At 42.7% G+C, this 21569-nt stretch overlaps 1 protein-coding gene across 1 annotated transcript in view; it reads left to right on the forward strand.

Annotated features, from left to right (window-relative positions):
- LOC104544049 (ATP-binding cassette sub-family D member 2) overlaps window positions 1–16470 on the forward strand; it is a gene marked incomplete at its 5' end in the record, with an annotated part of 42214 nt that extends 25744 nt beyond the window's left edge. The window contains 4 exons of the mRNA XM_010188793.1: window positions 5588–5733; window positions 12857–12941; window positions 13672–13797; window positions 16250–16470. Coding sequence (XP_010187095.1) covers window positions 5588–5733; window positions 12857–12941; window positions 13672–13797; window positions 16250–16460 — 568 coding nt within the window. The remainder of the gene's footprint in view (window positions 1–5587; window positions 5734–12856; window positions 12942–13671; window positions 13798–16249) is intronic.
- Window positions 16471–21569: the final 5099 nt, after the last annotated feature.

The raw sequence follows: 21569 nt of genomic DNA on the forward strand, positions 1-21569 counted from the left end.
AAAGAACTTGTTTTACATTCATTCAAGATGTATTTTTTTGTCGAAGTTGTAGTGGTGGTGCCATCATTAGGTTTTTGCTCTTTATTTTATTGATGTCATTAAGGAACTACTAGGAATCCAGATCCCTTTACTCAGTGGAGGTTGGCATTTCTTGAGCATCACTGTTGATCAAGCTTTACTGGTGTTGAAAACTGTAGTTTTTACTATTGACCTAAATCAGGAATGTGGAAAGAGCGGGAGTTCTGCTGAGGTGATTCCAGCTGAGGTATGACAGCATCTAAAAATTAGGATCTTGGCACCGGCAAGGTGATGGGAAGTTCTAAATATAGGTGGATTCCCTAGATAGTCAAGCAGAGATTTAGGGCTTTTGGAAAAGTATCCAAAATTTTGCATAGTAGGTAAAGGGAGCCACCTAGAGTTAATCCATAGGAATCTCTAAATATGAATGTATGTCCGAACTGCCCTTTTCTGAAATTTAGATGCCAAACTGAGAGCTAAACATTAAACCCATTTATCTAGAACAAGCTCTCTTCTGACAGCAGGCAGCTAAATAAGATTACAACTCCCTTCAGTATGTTTTAACAATGCTACTGAAGGATTAGGATAATTACAGCATTTTATATGAAAGAGCATTGAGGGAGAAAAAGGAATAACATAAAATATGTCACAGGTCCTGGTCCTAAAGTCTCCCTCCTTCCAGCTGAGGACTGATGGGTATAACACTCTCTTCAGACATGATTCCTGTCTCTTGGCAGCAGTTTCTTTGCTTCAGTGAGAAGATTAAGAGGTGCCCTCCCTTTGACTCCTCTTCTGCCTGGACACTAGCCTAGAAAAATGGGACTCTCGTGCCCTAGAAGCTGAGGAGAACTTAGCCTGAACCCAGTACTTGAAAGAGATTTGCTAACCGTTAGCTTGTCATACACCCCCTCATTTTGCATCTCTAGTAGCTGAAGTGTTTTGGGCTGAACTTAAAACTGTTGCTTTCATATTCCATGCTGTACTGCACCTTCTGGGGAATTAGACAGCATTTGGGCACATCTGTAACTGTGAGCTGTGCCCTTAGCTTTCTGCACTGGAGATTCTTCTGTGCAAGTGCCAACTCCTTAAGATCTTTCAGGTTTCTTAGGAAGATACCTCCATGGCTGGAGCTTGGGCTCCAGTATCGTCTTCTTGAATAGAGGTGCCTATATTTGGAATACACTTTGGTTTAGATGTCAAAGCAAGCACTCTGACTTGCCCTCTGAAGCCATCCCCATTACCTTTGAAAATCCAAGCTGCAATTTATCTAAAAAGGAGACTCCTAAGTGTAGTGTTCCCTTTTCTCTCTCTTTTTTGGGTATATTAGAGAGGCATCTTGTCACCAGAGACAGGAACTTAAATGATGGGTCAGTCAAGAGTTCATAGTTGTATTACACATAATTTTCTAGAAGATAAAGCTTTTCCCATGTAGCTTTGCAAGTCCCTGAGAATAATAATCCAGTGATAACTGCAAACACACTTGGACAGCAGATCCTGTCTACACTTGGACAAGTCAGATTCTGATTGCTCAATCACAAGCCACATGTTTTTAGACTTCACCTCCATGGAGGAAGTGTTAGTCACAGCCTGTGACAAGGGAAGTGAGGTGAGCTTCAGACTCTACCTGGAAGCAATTTCTTGGGCGCTTACGTTGGATGAATCTCCTTTAACTTCTGACACCAGCCACTTAATTAAGATTTTTTTTTGTCCCTTTCTTATTCTAGGATGCTTATAATTAAGACTCAAATAATTCATATTGCTTTATAAACTCTCCAAGTGCATATTGATTAGTTGCTATCATTCCTTAAAATAAGTTGGTGCAGCCTCACCTTGAATACTGTGAGCAGTTCTGGGCCCCACAATTTAAGAAGGATGTGAAGGTCCTTGAATGCCTCCAGAGGAGGGCAACAAAGCTGGTGAAAGTACTGGCAGGAACGTCCTATGAGGAACAGCTAAGGACTTTGGGCTTGTCTAGTTTGGAGAGAAGGAGGCTGAGGGGCAACCTCACTGCTCTCTGCAGGTTTCTGAGGAGGGCAAGTGAAGAGGGAGGTGCTGATCTCTTCTCCCTCATATCCAGTGATGGGACGAATGGGAATGCTTCAAAGCTGCCTCAGAGGAGGTTTAGACTGGACATCAGGAAGCATTTCTTTACCAAGAGGGTGGTCAAACACTGGAACAGGCTTCCTAGAGAGGGGGGGGATGCCCCAAGCCTGTCAGTGTTTAAGAGGCATTTGGAAAATGCCCTTAACAACATGCTTTAACTTTTGGTCAGCCCTGTACTGGTCAAGCAGTTGGACAAAATGATCACTGTAGGTCCCCTCCAGCTGAACTATTCTATTTTACTCTATTCTGTTCTAATATTATGGATGTCAGAACAGGTTATCTGTCCTGTCAGCACAGTTTATTTTACATGAAAAATGAAAACACCTTTGAATACATCCAGGAAGTATTTGTAAATTCTTAAATTGGGTGTGGCTTGTTCTGATTTTGGAACAGAAATTTCTTGACATCTAAGCAAGTCATCCTCCTTAACTTGCTGCCCCAGAGGGTGAAGGTCTCTGCCCTTCAAGACATCAGTGAATTCCTAGATATTAGTACGGCCTGGTTACAGTGTGCAGTGTTAATCCACGAGCCCTTTGGATTGGCATTATACCTCTTTCTTTATGCCTAACAGCTCCTGTGTGTAAGGCATAAATTTGGAAAGACAAGTGACTGATATGTACTCCAATATATTTCGTATCATCTGCTCCCTCCTTCCTCCCCAAAGTTAACTGCCATAAAGAGACCGTATCATTGGCAAAACTTGCCCTTCCTCCCCATATGATTTCTCTAGGACTTTGTACACAATGTCAGGTGTCAATAGAGCACTGGGGAATTGTCCACACCAGAGGCTTTAGATTGCAGCCTGTCTTGATGTCATCTTTCTTTAAAGCCTGCACTGCAGGGGGGAAGTCATAAGCCTTAGGGATGACGGCTTGAGAGAATGAAGCTACAGCTCCGCAAAGTGAAGTGCTAAGTGCACCGAACAGAAATTGGTGATGCAATAAAACCATCAAACTGTTGGAAAAAAAGATCAGTTTGTGTGAACTGAAAGTATCTCTTCTAGTAAATGTCTTGTAATTCCAGAAAACCAGGCAAGAATCAGCAAGTTTTCTTATCTTTCTGGATCTTTCATACCAAAGCTTTTTAAAAAGGATTACTGATCTTAAATCCTCTCTCTCAAAACCAGTGTGGGATTATCTTTTCTGAGAGCAGAGAAAGAAAGAAAACAATTGCAGAACTATTACTGTCAAAAGACATGACCTCCACAAGGCAGAGGACACTAGCTGAAAGGAGAAACTCCATCAGAAATCAATTATGTCCAGTTAAACTCAAGTATTACTTCAGGACCAAAAGACTGGTTTTTGTTGATTGAACTACTAAAAATTTAATGAAAACAGTATTTTAACAAGGAGCTTACTGGCAAAACCCGGAATTTCACTGTTGAAATTCCAGTTATCCATACTTCTTACGACTTAATGTCTAGCTATCACACCCATGTAATCTCAATTAGGGTAATATCTGATGTTTAATAGCTTTTAGTATGTTTGACTTTGTGGCACCCATGGTAGGTAGGGAGGTCATTGTCTTCAAGTTACAGATAGGGCAATCTGGTTTAGCATGAGATTCTGAGAGTATGAGTTAGCTGAGATCTCATCTAACTTTAGCACTTCAGAAGTTAGGTAATTAAGTTAGTTATATGGGGTCTGTCCCCTGTTGAGGGAGAAGACACCCCCAGGAAGCAATCTGTCCCCACCCTAAAATAAATGGGATAAACCAGCCACAGAGGTGCCTCCCTTTGTTGTCAGGAGTTGGAGTCCCAAACAAGACTCTCATGCCAAGCAATGCAAAGTGTCCCCTCAGAGACATGAGTGGCTCCCTATAGGATGGGGGAAGCAGAACAGGCTCTCCTGCCTCCTGGGACAGACCCATAACCACGAGCCATTCTCCCTCTCTGCTAGTTAGTCAGTAATGGACAAGGTTTGCTATTCCACCGCAGGCTGGGCTTTTCTTCCACTTTTACAGACAAAGTGGGGAGAGGCATGTTTGGTAGTGCTGGTGTGTTTAGAGGGGAGGCCACAAGGAAAATCTAGTTGTACCAGGAGGCAGTGCTGGTGACTCAGTAAACAGCATGGCAACGTCTTCTGAGCATCGCTTTCCCAGTAGTGCTGTAGGTTAAATCTCAGAGCTGCTAGTGACTACAGGATCATACTTCACCAGAGTAAGGCATTACACCCCACGCAAATTATATGATAGGTAGCTGTCCTTCTTGCCCTTACCTGCAGCTTCACCTAAATTATGAATCCTCATGTGCAATCCGTGAAGTTGTTTGGAGCAGTTCTCTGTGGCAAAGGCAAGCTGCCTGGAAGCCTCCTCATTGCCGGCCCAATTTTAACTGCTCCTCTCTGTCACCATCCTCTGGCACTATAGCTTTAATAAGATGAGCACTGTTTTGGCAAATGAAACCAATGTTAATGTAACGTGGCACAGAAAGAATGACAGAGCCTGGACCCTGACTGTTCTTTGGCTCCAGCCTTTCCCTCCAAACTCAGAACCCCACAGGTCAATCCCAGGATGTTTTCAGCTTCCAAGAGCTATCAGCAGTGTCTGTGGGACAGCCATTTTTGCAAGAAATACTTAGAACAAGAGCAGCAAAAGAGATGATCAAATAGAAGTGTCATAGATAGTCTTTCCTATTCTAGCTTGAATGGCCTGGAGAGAGCTGTAAAACTGTTCCTTGAGCTGACTTTGAGAGTAGGAGGATTTTTGATGCCAGGGCTTTACTAGAGGCTGCGTGCAGCTCATGACGTTGTGGAGACTCTCTGTAGCCATTCCAAAGTGGAGAAAGCTTGTTTTAGGAAGATGGATGGTATTACCTGGTCTGGGAACGTGGTGGTTCCGAAGCTGCTTCACGTACAGTTCAGCCTTGTGTGTAGCAAAGGGAGGCTGATGCTGGCATGGTTAGGGTGATCAGCTGCAAGTCAGAAGTGTTACACTGGCTTCCATAGCCAGCCAAGTTACGCTCAGTCCCAATTCTGCAGTCCAGAATAGCAGTGTGCTGAGGAGGCGTTCAGTGCTCCCCTGCCTGACTTGGGCGTCTCCTGCACCAGGAAAGTCTTCCTCAGTTTGAGCTGCAAAGTTTTCATTACAATTTGCTTTTAACATGCAAGTGTTTAATTCAATTTCTAAATCTTTAAGTGTACCAAACCTTGAATACAGCATAGAGTTTCCCTGATTCCAAGTGAAAGCATTCAGAACGGGCTACAAGTGGATGTTTATTCTGCCTGATCTGTCATTTTGTTTTCATGCTAATACTACCCCTGTTGCTATGCTGTAGTCGGCTGTTATGGAAACAATACATTGTCCCTAGGGTAAGTTCAGAAAAACATTCACCCACAGTGCACCCACAGATAAATCCAGTTTTAGCAACATGGTGTTTAAAGCTTTAGACACTGCTCACAGATCATCAGCAAGATGCACTCGCTTGGAGCCAGCCCCACATTACTGTTTTTTTTGTGTTGTTTCTTAGGCCCTACATGTCCATTGGAACGCTACGCGATCAAGTCATCTATCCAGACTCAGTGGATGACATGCATGAGAAAGGCTACCGAGATCAAGATCTGGAGTGTATCCTGCAAACAGTTCATCTATACCACATAGTTCAAAGAGAAGGAGGTAAATTGCACATTTTTGTAAAAAGCTTTACAAAATCCATTCCTCAGTTGTGTGTCTTAGTGTGACTGACCTTTACTTACTGAACTGGCAATACTGGGTCCAGACCTTTTGAGGCTGTTGGAGCTACAGAACTACGTGGTTGTTGCTCCTGATGCTAATTGAGGGAGAAGGGCTATGTGCTCCTCTCTTTCCCAGTCAATCCATGCCCAAGCTGAACATCCTTGTTCTCTCACAATGGCCAATTTTCTCATGGTATTGAGATCAATGACCTTTCTTCATTTTTTTTTGAAAATGTAACCTGTCTTAAAACCTTGTAATGTAACTGACTGCATCAACTCTAAAGCATGTGAATAAGAGTCAGGTCTTCTTTCACTTCCCCGGTTCGTGTTATCAGCAGGACTGTGTGCCATGGGAAAGAGGGTCTGATACTGTACCACCAGGGTGAACAAATTAAAAATAACCAAACTATACTGGCTGGCAGTAGTGTTGCCATCTACCACTTCCTGTTTAAGTTGCCACATATTCTCAGCATTGTTTGTCCTAATAGTAGGGGACAGTAAATATCAAGATGCTAAAGGCTTCTCTGGTGTCTAAGGAACTGGAGCATTTAGTGGCTTTTTTTTAACCCAAGCATAGCAATAATTTTCATCCTTTTGTTCCCACCAGCCACTAATCTGTAGCTTGATTTTCTACCCCACCATTATGCTTTTAAAACAGACGTAGGACAAAGTTGGTAACATTGAGAGAGAAGAGGCTGGATCTTCACCCCCTCTAAAGAGCTGATGCCGGGAGTGCTGGATGTACCCTGCCTCTTTCTGCCAGGTGTTAGTGCTCCGTTTTGAGAGGGCACTTTGGGTGCATCGCCATGTGTAATGTGTGTTCTTGGCATCTCTCAGGCTCATTCTGACAAAAGAGAGTAGTACCTCAGCCGTTGGGAATCCACAGGCAGTGTCTAAGTTCTCATTCCTGGATGGCAGCCCGTTGCTCTGTTCAAAAGGCAGAAAGTGTATTTTATTTTTGAAGTATACATGGACACTCATCTGGTGTCTTTTCTGCACATTTTAGCCTGGGAATCACAGAATCACAGAACGTTAGGGATTGGAAGCAGCAATTGTATACCTACAGATACTTCTTCATCACACAATCCTGTTGTAGACTCTTACCTTTCCGTGGGTTAATGCTTCTTTGTTAAGAATGTAATAAGGAGGACTGTGGGCCCTCAAGTTGGAGTAGACAATAAGAATCTGCCATCGTTCTGATTCATATAATTGTTCAGATCTGATACTGTGACACAAGAATTGAAAAAGTGGGCAGAGAGCTGAACCCAGTGACTGGAATAATTGCAGAGAAGGCCTCTACTCCCTACAGTGACATTGTAACTGTTCCTGTTAGTATTGCATTATAGCTATTCCTGGTAGTATTCCTGAGTCACTTCACTAAGTGAAATGCCCAGATTGCAGAAGAACAAGCAGATTGTTGGAATGGGGAGCTGGAAAAGGAGGAGCGGTAAAAGTGTCAGAGGCAGGAAGCCAGCATGGAGTGTGTGCTCATAGCATGCTGGTACTTGTAGATGTACTGAACAACACATGACCCTCAGCGGCCAAAACCATATCCCCAGCAGTCTCTGAATGCACATTGTTGTGGTTTATAACCCTGCAGATGGAATACTTAACTGATAATGGAGCAGTTACTGTGCTCCACATAGGAGATGCTGTTGGCTAGGGTTTGTGTTCTGTATTGCCAAACTGAAAACCCAGGTTTGGATCAGTCTTGGTGTACTTTCTGTGCCGAAGGACAGTAGTCTGCTTTCATTGCTGACCCTGTTCTTGCTTAGGATAAGGGCACACTGTGCAAAAGTCTGCACAAACAAATGTTTTTTTAAAAAAAGCCTTAGGTACTTTGTGATCTAAAATGACAGAAGTGGGCAAAGCCAGAAAACAGGAAGAGATTACCACATACCAGGAAGTTTTTAGGACCGTAATACACTTACTTGTTCCCTTTTCTCCATGGGCATTTGCAGGAGACAAGTGCCAAGACAGGAGCACAGATGAAATCCGTGACAGATTATTTGACACATTACATGGATTTCATAAACTTACATACTCTTTAGAGCTCTCTCAGTCTGGTGCAAAGACTCATATTATGGTTTTTGAACCAGCAAGCTAGAGAAATACTTCTTGAAAGTGAAAAACTGAAAATTTTGTTTATACATAGCTGTGTGTTTTATTTTTATTCAAATTTTTATTTTGTTCTTTTACCTAAAATGAGATGTTTTAAATTATTTTTATTAAAAATGGAACTTTTTTCTTTGCATAGTAACAAAAAATCCTATACAAAGCTTGTAGAACGAGCGATTCACCCCAATTTTTCACCCTCTCTTTTTTGCAAACTGCCTTGATGGTTAACAAAAAAGTTTTGCTGAAAAGTTCCCATCAGGTTTCTATTTATATATTATATGCACTTTTTGAAAATGTACTACATCTGAAAAAAAATCAAACCATTTTTAGTTACTTGGATACTTGTGGATATGTGGGATATATCTGCTATTTTGAACTGTTTTTGTAAACTGTTCTAAGACTGTAACAATATCTATAGCTTTCTGTCAATCAAGTTATAGAAATCTGATATAATTCTTCAATATTTTCTTCTGTCGATCCTCTCCTCCTTCAGAGCCTTACCTCTGTCTCTTCCCCTTTCACCCATCCCAGGCAGTTTTGAGACTCTACCAGACTGCAGCCCCTTAGGGCATGACCCTGTTGTGCTTAGGTTGACCACGAATATCATGCATGTATGACGTGGTGCTTCGCAGTTTTTTGTTCTGCTCCCTGTGGACAGTTGTGGAAAAGCCAGATGGAGCCAGAAGTGCGCAACTCTGACTCAGTTTATTTGTCCTGCCATCATTTTATTGTCTTCAGCTGAATTGCTTCCACATTGCATCAGTGCAAGAGTCACCAGATTGCAAGTGTAAAGTAGCCAAGAAGAGCCTAATGTTTTTCCTGTTGCTGCCAGTGGCAGAAATTCCTGTCTTCTTCTAGCAATAATGTTTGCCCCAGTTAGAAGTAAATAGAATGGTTACAAGAATAAGTAAACCCGTTTGCCACTTAGCTTCTTTGTTGAAGAAGCCTCATGAAACTTTTTTCAGTTGGTTGCAACAGAATAAAGCAAAACCCCCAAAGCACCAATCCTTCTCCTCACCACCACTGTTCCTGATGTCCCTGAGCCCAAGCCCTAGAAGAACCCAGTGCAGTTGCTGTTGACAGTAGCACCCCTTGCTGGTAGGGGCAGAATCTGCTTCCCACTGAGGCCCACACCAATGTTGTTCTCACCTGCTGGATTTTAGAGGAATGACATTTTGTTATTTACTTCTATTTTATCAATAAGGTGCCCCCATCAACACCTGCAAAGTTGCTAGCTCTAACAGAACAATAATTTCATACACAATGAGGATAGCAAAGAAGGTTGGATTCAGCAGGGGTGGTGAAAAAGCATGTCCAGAAATTGTGGATAATAATGTGGATATGTGCAGTAGATATACATAAAGTGGTTGCTTTTTGACCTGCTTTGAAAATCTGTGCATATTTAGCAAGTGTCAGTTGTGATGCAGCCCTAGGCTGCTGATAGGCTGTCACGTGAGAGGACCATGGGTGCATGTAGCAGCACGCTGAATGCATGACCTGGCCTGTCAGGTTGGGGTTGATGACATTACTGAGCAAGTTCAACCTGTTCATGGTTTCTCAGCACCCCAGATTATAATTATTCCTCATTATTTTGAACATTTGTCATATCTTTGGGTCTTGTCCAGGGAACCTTTATACCAGGCCATGTATAAAAACACACAGACTTGCACATTTCCTTTCTCTGAGATTTTTTCATCTGATCATTTTGGCCCTGGATTTGCTTTTGTTACTGGTAGCATCAGGAACTTTGGAGTGCTCTGCAGGCTTTTCCAGTGGCTCTGAAATCTGGAGACACAAATCTCTGCAGTGTCATGCTGAGCTTGGGCTCACACAATTGATGGTCTCTTTGTTCCTTCCTCAGCAAGGGATTGCCCTTGCATATTCATCCTGCACAGCACTCAGGGCTCTCTTCCATTTTGACAGCTGCCTGGGGACATTCACTGGCCTCCGCATTCAAAAACTCACCAGGGGTGGATTCCCTGGCTGTGCTTTGCATTTGTAGCCTTTCTTCTGTCATGAAGCTGTCACACCCCAGTCTGTGTCTGATGAGGTGCATTGAAATGTAGATCTGGAAAAGGAACTTTTAAGCATGTCTATTTGTGGCAGCTGAATGCTCTGTTTTGCACATAAGTGCAAGGATTCACAAGGATGAAGGATGCACAGATATAACCTTTCTTCTTGTTGTTGTCAAATTTAGCTTGCTTTTTCCTTCAGAAACTCAAGGTAAAAGGAATTCTAAAAGAAGCAATGCAAGAAAATTAAATGCTGGTATGACGAGGCTATCACTAGTTTTTCTGCTGCTGTTACTCTGCCCCAGCACACTACACATGTCTTACTGTTTGCAAAAGATGTTCCTGTGACATCCAGTATTCATCACATCTACATCATGCCATGTGCAATCAAAGGCTACATGTAACAAGAAGCTGGGCAAAGAATTTGGACTCTTACGGGAGTTCAGGATTACGTACTGAGAGATTTATGCTGTGTTTATGGACAAGCCATTTAATTTCTTCTGCATTCATGGACAAGCCATTTCGTTTTTTCATTTGTAAAGTAAATGTAGCTATGGGTGACATAAGCCACTGATGTGGCTGGTATTTTCAGAACACCAACAACCTTCACTGTCCTGTGGTATATCAGCAGCAAGAAAAGAGAAACAAGTAGGTACATTACTATTAATACCAAGTAGGGAGTCAGTTTATAATGAATTACAATGCCTAAGTATTCAGAAGAAATTGTTCAGACATTAGAAAATATTTATTTAAAGGGATGATACTAAAATGGGTATTTCTTTCTCTGTTGTTTGAGACATTCCAAGTGGCAAATGGGAAAGGTCAGGGAGGGAGCTAGGCAGGAAGAGACAAGACGCACTTCTGATATTCAGTTAGAACATCAGCTGAAGTGACCACGGAAATGACCACTGTATCCTGGTAAACAGACACTAAATCTTACTAAATCTTTAGAGGAAATAATAGAATGATTTTGCTGACAAGATGATGCTTCTCGAACTTCAATCCCCATTTTGTCTTTTACTAAGTCTTTGTAAACCAGCTGATCTGAAAGAAACTATGAACACAGGCACTGCTTCCCCAGGCGCATGCACACACACACCCCTCCGTCCACGCCCTCGCTCAGATCCAGATCCCCAGAGCTCGTCTATATTCTCAGCTTCAAAACAACAGAATATGAGCAGCAGCCTGAATGTTGTCTTCAGAAGCATAGTTGTTTCTATGGCTTCTGTGAAGGACCGTTTTCATCTCTTTCCCCTTTGCCAAAAAGAGCGCTCCAGGTGGTTTACAGTCCTTTTTGGAAGCTGAAGCTGTGGGTGGAACAGCACTTCAGCTCTCTGTGTGGTCCCAGCACCAGGACTGCTCACAGCAGCAGCCTTTGTGTAGCTGTTCCCTTTACCAGAGTTCATCCAAGTGGTGATGCAGTTAATCATTGCACAACTCCAGCTGACAGAAAGCACTGAGTGTGCCCTCCGGGGGTGCCCACTGGGATCCTTAAACAAGGATGGGAGGAAACGAAGGAAAAACAATAGGATCACTAAAGGGGATGTATTTCTGGTGTATACATGCCTGGTTTTTAAATCTAACTAAATAGTCATATATTTAAAAACCAGGACAAAATATTTTTCAATTTTACATAGAGAAAATTTTTGGAATTCAGTCTTTAGCATTATCAGTTCCTGGTTTTGGTCACACGGCCTCTCACCAGATGCTTCACTGAGCTTTATTTCAGACCTAGCAGGCCCTAGTGTAGCACTCCCCAGCCTCCTGCGCCTTGATGAGTCCCACTTGTCTCACCTTTGGTCAGGTGTCAGAAATTACACAGCCCACCCTCCTTGCTTGACCTTATTTATAGTCTTTACTTTCAGTTGGGCAGTACCAGAAAAGAGGTTTCGGTTTTGTTGTTTGTTTTTTAGTTACAGTGCTTCTGGGCTGATTTGGAAAATGTTCTCTTTGTTGCTCAGCCCTGGTTCAGGTGCCTGTCCTGTGAACAGATGATCTATCAAGACAAATGTCAGGTTTTCTCTGCATCCACACTCTACCTTTTCCAAATTATCTATTTTGCTATTCTGTCCATCTGGATTGTTTGATTGAAAACTTATTTTCAATAAGGTCATTTGGTATTTGAAGTTTTTCATTAGTGGGAATGAATCATGCCAGAGTACTCACAGAAGCACAAGTCCACCATAAGATTGCAGATAAATCACATCGGACTCCTGTGCATGTGGCAAGTGTGAAAGTGATAAAGAATAAAATCAGTTAGAGGCTATGCAGAATATTAAATAAGGATAAGCAGTGTTAGAACAGTTGTGGGTAATTTCTAAATACTAGGTAGTGGCGAGTTTATATAGAAAATCCTCCTTTTTGTATGCAATTTTGTATTTTAGCTGCTTGTCTGTGCACATGGAGTGCATCCCTGGCTCTGCATTTGTGATTCTGTCGAGTTTGATAAGTTATTCTTTGCCTATGGTAGTGAGTGGAGTCTGGCACTGCTCTTTATGCTTTTTACACTTTATTTCTTTGAATTTATTTTTAAAATGAATTTGTTATTCCTTTCAAGAAGGAATAGCAGATTGTTCTGTAAAACAAACATGACAGAATAAAATTACTAGTTATACACTGGTAAAAGATGTTTTTTCGAGGAGATGGTAAGTGAAGTTTTTTGACAATAGCTTCGTGACAAAGAAGACTAAATTTCACTTTCAAAATTGATGTGATATTTGGGACATTTTTCCAACTTAGTACCAGTGGAAAGGCATTGAGGTATTTGAGAAGATGTGGTCCAGAACCCTGAGCTGTCTCTTCTGCAATGGAAATGCTCATTATGATTTTGGTTATAGATTGCAGAGATGTTGCAAGTGAAGCTGCATTTCCTTCATAAACTTGCACACGATTCTATGATTGTCCTGACACGTTTTGTTTGCATTTTTTTAAAAGGCTGGGATGCCATCATGGATTGGAAAGATGTCTTATCAGGAGGAGAAAAACAAAGGATGGGCATGGCTCGGATGTTCTACCACAAGTAAGCATTTTGATTTGTTCTTTAAGTAGCATCTGGAAATGAGGAAGAGTTTTGCAGATTTGTTGTTTTAATTTGAGCAGTAGTAGACTATAATCTGTATACAATATGCAACACTGCTAGGCAGTGGCATCGGACAGCAGGTCTTGTCATTTGTTCATATGAGCTCAGCTTTTATTCTGGGCAATGCTTCTTACTTAGGCTTTGCTTCTGGCAACATAGCATTATATTTTCCAGATGTTTCTTTCTTTAACATTTTGGGCACAAACATCTTCCCTGCATCTGTCCTACAAATATTGCAGAAGTTTGATGTTGCAGAGGCTGTCGGAGTTTGAAAGCCAAGCGCCAAAACCTTTTGGTTCTGGAGACTGCAAGTGTACAAAGGCAGCCCAGTCCATGCATAGCAGTGGATAGAAAGTTTCTGAGTTGGCTGTAGCTAGTGCATGACTTGGTGACAGGACAGAATAATCCTAGGTCAAACTAGAACATAGAGGTTAGATCACTGTGTACTCAGGTGGACCAGGAAATAAACCCCATTTTTCCTGGAAGCTGGCTCTGCACCTGACTAATGCATGGAAACTCTGTTGTTGCTTGTCAGCTTCCAGCCGTAGATGAGAGACAGCTGTCGGGCAAAAATAGCTCACTCCTTTCTGTTGTTCTTTTAATTAAACATTGTACATGGGAATACTGTCCAAAACATAGAGGAGTAATGTTCTTTATCTGCTTTTGAAAGGCCGAAATATGCATTGCTGGACGAATGCACAAGTGCTGTAAGCATTGATGTTGAAGGAAAGATATTCCAAGCTGCAAAAGCTGCTGGGATATCCCTACTTTCTATAACACACAGACCTTCTCTTTGGTAAGTATGTTCAGGGGTTTATCATGGTCCTTGCCGTTAGCTTTCTGACAGGCAGTGGATTGGCCTTTATTCTTCGTACTGGGGCAGTTGTTCAATCAATATCTGCTGCACTTTCTAAGATAACTTGTCTACAATAATAGTGATGTAAATGCATTTAGCATTGATTTTTTTCATTCTTTGACACATATTTATTCCTCCTCCTTATTTTTTAAATGTGTTTCGGTTAACTATTAATAGCAACATGCAGGTATCTAAGAGACAATTAATTAAGTCTGCCACAGCACAGCCACAACAGGTATCACCAGATTATTCTGTAAAGGTGACAAGATACATGAGCTGTCCTGGGGAAGTTTACCAGTGCTTGGGAGAAGATGGGAAACAAGGCAAGTGGTTAAACTACTTGTTCTTCCACAGGAATAATATATCTGGTGGTTTAACTTAAGTAGTGTCCTCTGTCTGCAGGGTTTGTGAGCTTTCAAAATTTGATTGTCTAGTAAAAAGGGAAATACTGGAATTCTAAGAAACATCATTCTAAGGAGGGAGCACTAACTATGGAAGAATCCCTCAAAGGGAGTAAATGTATTTACTGAATAGATAAACCAACTAAATACTTCAAAGGGCTAAAGGAGATCAAGAAGGTGTAAGCAGAGACTATTTGTTCTGAACGCCTCTATCTCCACTGTCAGATTGTTTGCTCTCTTTAAACTGGTGACAAAAAATCCACTACCAGTCTGTTGCCAGAAAGGAAAGAGGTTGTATCAGTGTCTGCTTCTCTGAAATAGAACCATTTCCCCAGCATTCCTCCTTCCTCTATGGGGATGGTGACAGTGGAAATGGCTTTTGTTGGATCGAGACTTAAATATTAAGAAAAAATGGGTATTCTGATAGGAAAAAAATGACACATAGACATTTGTTTTAAAAATAATTTAAAGAAAAGTAGTATTTACATTTTTTAAAGTTTGGCATAATTTTAAAACCACTGCTCAAGAATACAGGTATTTGAGAGCATCCCACCTATAAATAATGATGATGCAGAGGAAAGTTCTGCAAAAAAAACTTGTGAGAAAGTTCAGTTTCCTACCAACATTTCTTGTTTCCTAGTTCTAGTCCTATTCAGGAAGGTGTGGGACTGTTCTTGTAACTTCCACAGTGTTACTGAAATTATCAGAAAGAATGTGTTCACATGCTGTTTTCTCCTCCTCAACAGTGTACCAGGAAATATTCACTCATTTAATCAAAATATTGGCTGCCTTCCTAGACCACAAATACTGGATGTCTCAATCAGTTATCTTAGCATCCAGATTTTTGGGGTTTTTTTTGTAGAGGAAAAATAGAGGGATAGGTTAAGCATTTGGTGTCACAAAGAATAGTATGCAAGAAGTGGTGAATGTAAGCCTGGGGTTGAATCTTTTGAGTCCCATGTCATAAGCTACTGAGTTTATTAAACTGTCACATTCCATGGATGGGGTTTATAATCACTGTTTTATGATGCGTCTCATGTTCTATAATTTATAGTGATAAATTACACAGTCATGCCAGCAGCTCTGAGGGAGCTCTGCTATTCCTCTTGGACCTCCTGATAAATGTCTTGTCAGGTCTTGACAAACTCCACATGTACACCTCTGAATATTTTCAGTGCACACACCCTGAAACTCACAGAAAGATCTGTGACTCCTACACAGACTTTTTTATTTTGGTCCCTTGCAAACTGAACCATGTTTTAGGACTGGAGCCTTTAGGTTCTTTAGCCAACCTTGTCAGATGGAGGGGAACAAACTGAGGTGTAATTCAAACAAATTAGAGTTTTATCAGTAGTATCAGTTGCACTGTGCCTGCCTGAATTTATTTTCTGCTAAGAAGGTAAAACGTCTCTTAGAAAGCAAGGTAAATAAAATAAACTGGGACTAGCATTCCTGGGAGAGAAGGGAGCCTTGTCTGCTGCTCCTCTTGTCTTTCCTCCTGGAGAAAGAGGAGCCTGGCGGAGTTGCAGTGGAGGCAACTGCAGCCACAGACAGGGTTTCCAAGAGGGAGGCAGAAAGAGGGAGTCCACTACCTTGGCCAGGGACAGCAGACCATGGCAGGGACCCTCCACAACCCTGCTGCCTGCTCCTGCCAGCATCGCTGCAGCTGATGGGCTGCTGGAGGCAATGACTGGCCCAACGAGGAGCCCCCACTGTGCTGACAGCTTGCAGCTGCCATCTCCTCGGTGAACTTCACTAGAGGTGGTGACGGCCTGGGAAGGTCCCTGTGACAGGCTTTGAAATACCGAAATCCCTTACGAAGGAAAGTCCAGGGATTATGAGTCACAGAAAAACTCTTACCTGGTGATCCAAAACTGGACAACACTCGACTTCCTGAGAGGCACCATTAAAAAGAGACACAGACATCCAAATTTGTGTACCATTTGGATCTGTTCCCTGAGCCATTACTAATGCTTTAATTTCTGCTGCAGGAAGTACCACACTCACTTGCTGCAGTTCGATGGACAAGGCGGCTGGCGTTTCGAGCAGTTGGACACCGCTATCCGTTTATCACTGAGTGAGGAAAAACAGAGACTGGAATCCCAACTTGCAGGAATTCCTAAAATGCAGCAGAGACTGAATGAACTGTGTAAAATCTTGGGAGAAGACTCAGTGCTTAAAACAATGGACAAAGAGGAATAAATAATTTATGGTTTATGTTTTTAAAAGTATTTTTTTAGTTAAAAGCATTACGAATTCAGCCATTATCCTTTGCATGCATTGTGATAGAGGCTTAAAGCATAGAGAAACACAGCCTGCAAAAAATAATGCTCTGAATGCTATGTAAGACTTTAGCATTTTAGTATTAAGGAAGAAAGTGGTTGAACTGTGAAAAGAAAATAAGCAAGTGCACAGAGTGTAAGATTAGTCATTGCAGCTTATGTTGATTCCTAGTGAAAGCCCAATTCACTGCAAAAAGCTACCAACATGCTTAGGTTTTGTAGGTGAATTTTTGCCTGAGACTTGGCCTGCAGAATGTGCTCTTGTACCAGGTCGCTGTGTGCGTATGATATGCCTGCTACGCAGAGCAAACCTGGCATGAAACTCAGGCATGGACCACGGCAGAGGCAGCATCTGGGCGAGTACGCAGATGCGTGCAAAACCCTCATTTGGGTACAAGAAACATTCTTTCAGCCCATGTGAAACCAAACCCCAGCTCTACTACTGAATCACATACACACCTTTACCTGCATTTCCATAGGAAATAACGTAATCGGCTGACCAGAAGACAACTGTCTGAGCCACCCACTGCCCTTGTGACAGAGAAAGGGGGATAGAGCTAAATACGTAATGTACCTGGGCTGTACTTTATGCTGTTATGTTAAGCTATGTAAGCTTCAGAGGCCCTGTGCCCTTCATGAGACATCAGTTCCTTTGGGAGATTATTTATGTGCCCTGTTTTAGTAACCTCTGCTGGGGGGTGGAGCACTGGGCCTGGCATCAAGTTACTTAGTTTTTGCTTGATCGAGTCATTCATCTGCTCCATGGGTCTGATCCAGCCGGCATCCATCTCTGACCCAGTTCCTCCATTGGTAAAATCACAACATAGACACTTGTTTGTTCCATGAGACGCTTCATGATGGGAAGGGCCGTAGGAGAGGAAAATGTCTGTTTCTGACAATACACTGAATTCTCAGGCATGGCTGTCTTGCCAATTAAAATGCTCAGCACTTACAAAGGTCTGTGAAAAGTTAGAGCATTTTGTAACCACTAATTAATATGCTTGCCATATTTTGGTGGGGTAGCTGAATACTGCCTTCCCCGTGAGCAATTGCACCAGTTAATGGCTTTGCTTTCAGCTGCACTCACTGATTGTCCCATCTGCTTTCCAGTTCAGTAGGAACCTGGTCCTCAGTCAGTCAGGAGGTGTTTTAAGCAGAAAGCCCTAAGACAGTGCTGGCCCGAGTGCCTTGCCAGAGGCAAAACCAGGTGAATTAGAAATAAAGATGGGAATGGATTTAAGAGCTCCCGATCTGCTCGCTTGACTGGAAGTGCATTGCAAATGGGCAGCTCAGGAGTGAGGATCAGGAGGGGTAAATGAGCCTTAGCTGAGATGTAGCAATCCTGAAGTTTGTTGGTTCTTTTTTTTTCCCCAGAAGTATGATTCCTTAGAAGATTTCTGTCTGGTGTGCTTAGTCTGAGAGGAGCAATGCATAAGCTGTTATTTTGGGAGTATTTGCTGAGCTGGGAATGTTTGAAGCACCTTGTTTCTTTTTTCTGATGGCTTCAAGAACAAGGGGAAGGTGAATTAACTCCATCTGCCAATTCACAGTCCAGTGCACTAACCATTAGCCCATCTTCCTTCTTACTGTGTACTCATCTTGCTGCTTTTACAGATCCCCTATGGCATTTGCACCAGAAAATGGAGTAAGTCTGCTTCCTGTCATGCTCCTTTGGAGTCTGGCTTGAATGTATCCTTGTACTTGTCCTGGTGACAACAGTTTGTTCCTCTCATTAGTTTTCTCTGTAGAGTCCCCTGGGACATCTCACTGACACAGAAAGGAATGCTTTGAAAGGGATGAGAAATTAAGGTTCAAGATTATAAGATGTTGTGTTGTAAAGTGCAGACTGGAGGTCACTGCTGTGGTGGATGACATGTGCATGCATTTTAATTTGCGAGTGTCTCTGCTTGTCTCTCTCCCTGAAGGCTAGCTTGCTTCCTTCTCATCTTCAAAGAAAAATTCAGAACTGCTGAGGAAAAAGTAGAAGTCAGCCAAGAATCTGTTCTCGGTGAGCATAAATGAAATGACTGATGATTTTAAAGGCTTGCACATTTCTGAGTTATGTTTGTCTAAGATGGTGATGAATCGGGAGCGCACCACATGCATGCCCATGTCCCAGCTGCAGCGTATCCTCCTGCTAGCACAAAGCAGCCACGAAGCCACCTTTCCACAAGCTCCAAGGCAGGAGGTGGAGGAAGGGGCATTAATGTACCCCACCCCTCTGTTAAGCACTTTACCATGTGGCTGGGAGCTAAGCAAGAGTTGTCCTGAATGAGGAGGACACTGAGAAGGGCTGAACAACTGGCCCAGTTCAGCACAGCTCCAGGTATGGCCCTGCACACTCCCAGCCTCCCACTAAAGCTCTGCCTTGGTGCTTGACTTGTTGGGAGCCATTATGGGCAAGTACAGCACCTAAAATCTGCTGTCTTGCCTCGCAGAAGTCGAAGGTGGCCACCCCTCACAGCACAACAGAAATGCATCTTCTGAGGAAATCATGTTTAGAAGAAGGTCTGTTTGCTGTTTTTTTAAATGAGATTATGTATAAAACATACAAAAGATAGGTATATTAATGATGAAATTGTAATGAAAACTGAAATCACCCCAGGATCAATGTAATAGTATTTTCCTTGAAGTTGATATATGTTTCTTGGATTCAGTAACAGACATAACCATTCCCATTCAGTAATACAGCATAAAATATCCTAGCATCTCACTCGGCTATTTACATTCTTGTAGGCATGACAAGAACATTAGAGGCTGGTATGGAAAGAAACCCTTCTCTAAATAGGAACTTTTTGAGTAATACTGAGCCAGTTTTAGAAGGGTTTTCTGTACTGGTGGCTTATTATTTTTAAAGTTAGTGGTGTGGGTGGAGGAGAAGCTGCCCAGGAGATTTTCTCTGCAAACTTTCTGAGTTGATGCAAGGGATAATGGAGTCGGAAGTCTCCAGTTCTGTTTCTGCAGAGTTATACCTCTAATACAGGGCATAATCCAGCTCACTTTGTGCTGCTTTGACTTCAGCCAGGAAAGCACAAGCAGAGATGCATGCTCTGGGCTCAGGGAAAGGCTCAGGGAGACGCTGAGCTGCTCTGGAGCATGGGAGCACTTGGCCCTTGCAGTGTGAGAGGGTCAGAGCAGGGCGGGATGCTTTGGGGGAATCCTTTTTCTTGGTGCATGAGAGCTGCTCATCCATGTTCATTCCCTTTCTGGCATTCAGGAGCTGTGGCTCACCTGGATGCTGAGGAAATGGTTTTTTGGCCTCTTTTCTGCTTGTTCTATCTAGCTAGATCCATCTCGGTGTTTCACAGCATCGATGCATCCAGGGCTGAACACTGCAGTGTGTTCAGTGCACCAAGCCCCCTCTGAGCACCCTCTCATGCCCCAGGACTCAGGGCAGACTGGGCTTGCCTGGGTCTGCATCCTAAAGTACAGGTGCTGAGCAAAATGCATACCAGTCTCAGGCATGGAGCAACTGTACAATAAAATTATGAAGTGTCCCCATCAGTTCATTCAGATAATGCTGGGATTTTTTGCAAGAATCTTCAGAATGGGAGGAAATGTTTTTTGTGTGTGAGACTTCAGTATTTTAACCTAGGAGGAGTTTGTTTTTCACTTAGTTTTGGGACCAAACTCATTCCTGTTTTAGACTTGGAACCCCTCCTTCTGCAGGAGTAGCAACCACCACTTATCTTTTAAAGGAGTTTATTGAAACCAGTGGGATTTGTATTTGAGCGAGGAAGGAAGGACTGGGTATTCAGTGTGGTATTTTAGGGAAAATTGCAATAAAATTATATCCTAAAGCAATGAACACAGTCTCCTCAACATGTCTGAATGATGATAATGCATGTCAAAGTCAAGTTTATGAGCCTGTGATCAGAGATTTCAATCATATATGGAATTAAATCCCCCTACTGAGCTGTTCGTGAAGCTTAAGAGAACTGAACTGCTAATTGAATGTGTCTTTGTTTTGTTTATGTTTGATATTAATGCCTTTTAAGAGCAGACAGTTTATAAAGCAATAAATTATGCTTTACAGTTGTAATTTATTCCAACCTCAAATAAAACATGTTGCATTTACTTTGAGTTTACCGTGTTCCTTATGAATCATTCACAAAGCAGTCAGGACCTGCCTGCATGTGCCCTGGGAGCCCCTTCCTGTCCCTCATTTCTTTGGTGGGATAGGAAGGCTTGAGGTGGGTGTTGTGTGTTTGCAAGTCAAAACAAGTGTTTCATTCTTAGATCAGGCTGGTGTCAAAGGCTGCAGTGAAGTTTCTCATGTCTCATGCCCATGCACTGCAGCGTGGACCTGACTGATGACAAGAAGGTGACAGGAGCTGCCAGCACTTGCTGGGGACTTGTGCAGGGAGGCCTGGCACTGAGCGATGTGCCAGAGGATGGTGTCAGTAGCGCAACACAAGGTGGTCTCACCAGCATCACTCCCAAAGGTGGTTGTTATCGCCTTTATAAGATAAAGTTACTCATAAAGCATCAATTTCACAAACATAACAAGCAAGTGCCCATGTTGGCCTAGAGTAGCAGAGATGGTTTTTTTCTTAGGGATTAAGATCCACAAATACAGACTCTAGCCCTGCAGACTACCAGGAGTACGAGGACCCTAAGGATACTGGTTGTCTCCTTAGCCCCCAGAGCTGGCTGGTGGGGGGCTGCATAGCTGTGTCTGGTGAGGCTCTGTGTGGTGGTACAGGACCTGGGTTATGCAGCGGAGGAGCCCATGGTGATGGTGGTCACTCGAGAACTGGATCCTCATGAGTGACTGAATGCCAGTCCCCCATGCCTCCCTTCCAGGTACTGCACACACTCAGAGGGACAGTGCCAACAGAGAGCAAAATCCAGGATGCGAGCCACAAAAAATGCATTTTTTGGGGTCTCTGGGGTGCAAGGGCTCATACATCAGACCTGGAGGAGACAGGTTATATTGCAGTGGGGCAGGTGAGACAAGAGCTGCAAGGCTGCACTTCAGTTTCATGATTTTTGGTAAGACTTGCTTTGGTCTTTCAAGAGCATTCCT

The sequence above is a fragment of the Mesitornis unicolor genome, unplaced genomic scaffold (genome assembly GCF_000695765.1).
Source record: "Mesitornis unicolor isolate BGI_N332 unplaced genomic scaffold, ASM69576v1 scaffold22347, whole genome shotgun sequence".
Classification (NCBI taxonomy): domain Eukaryota; kingdom Metazoa; phylum Chordata; class Aves; order Mesitornithiformes; family Mesitornithidae; genus Mesitornis; species Mesitornis unicolor.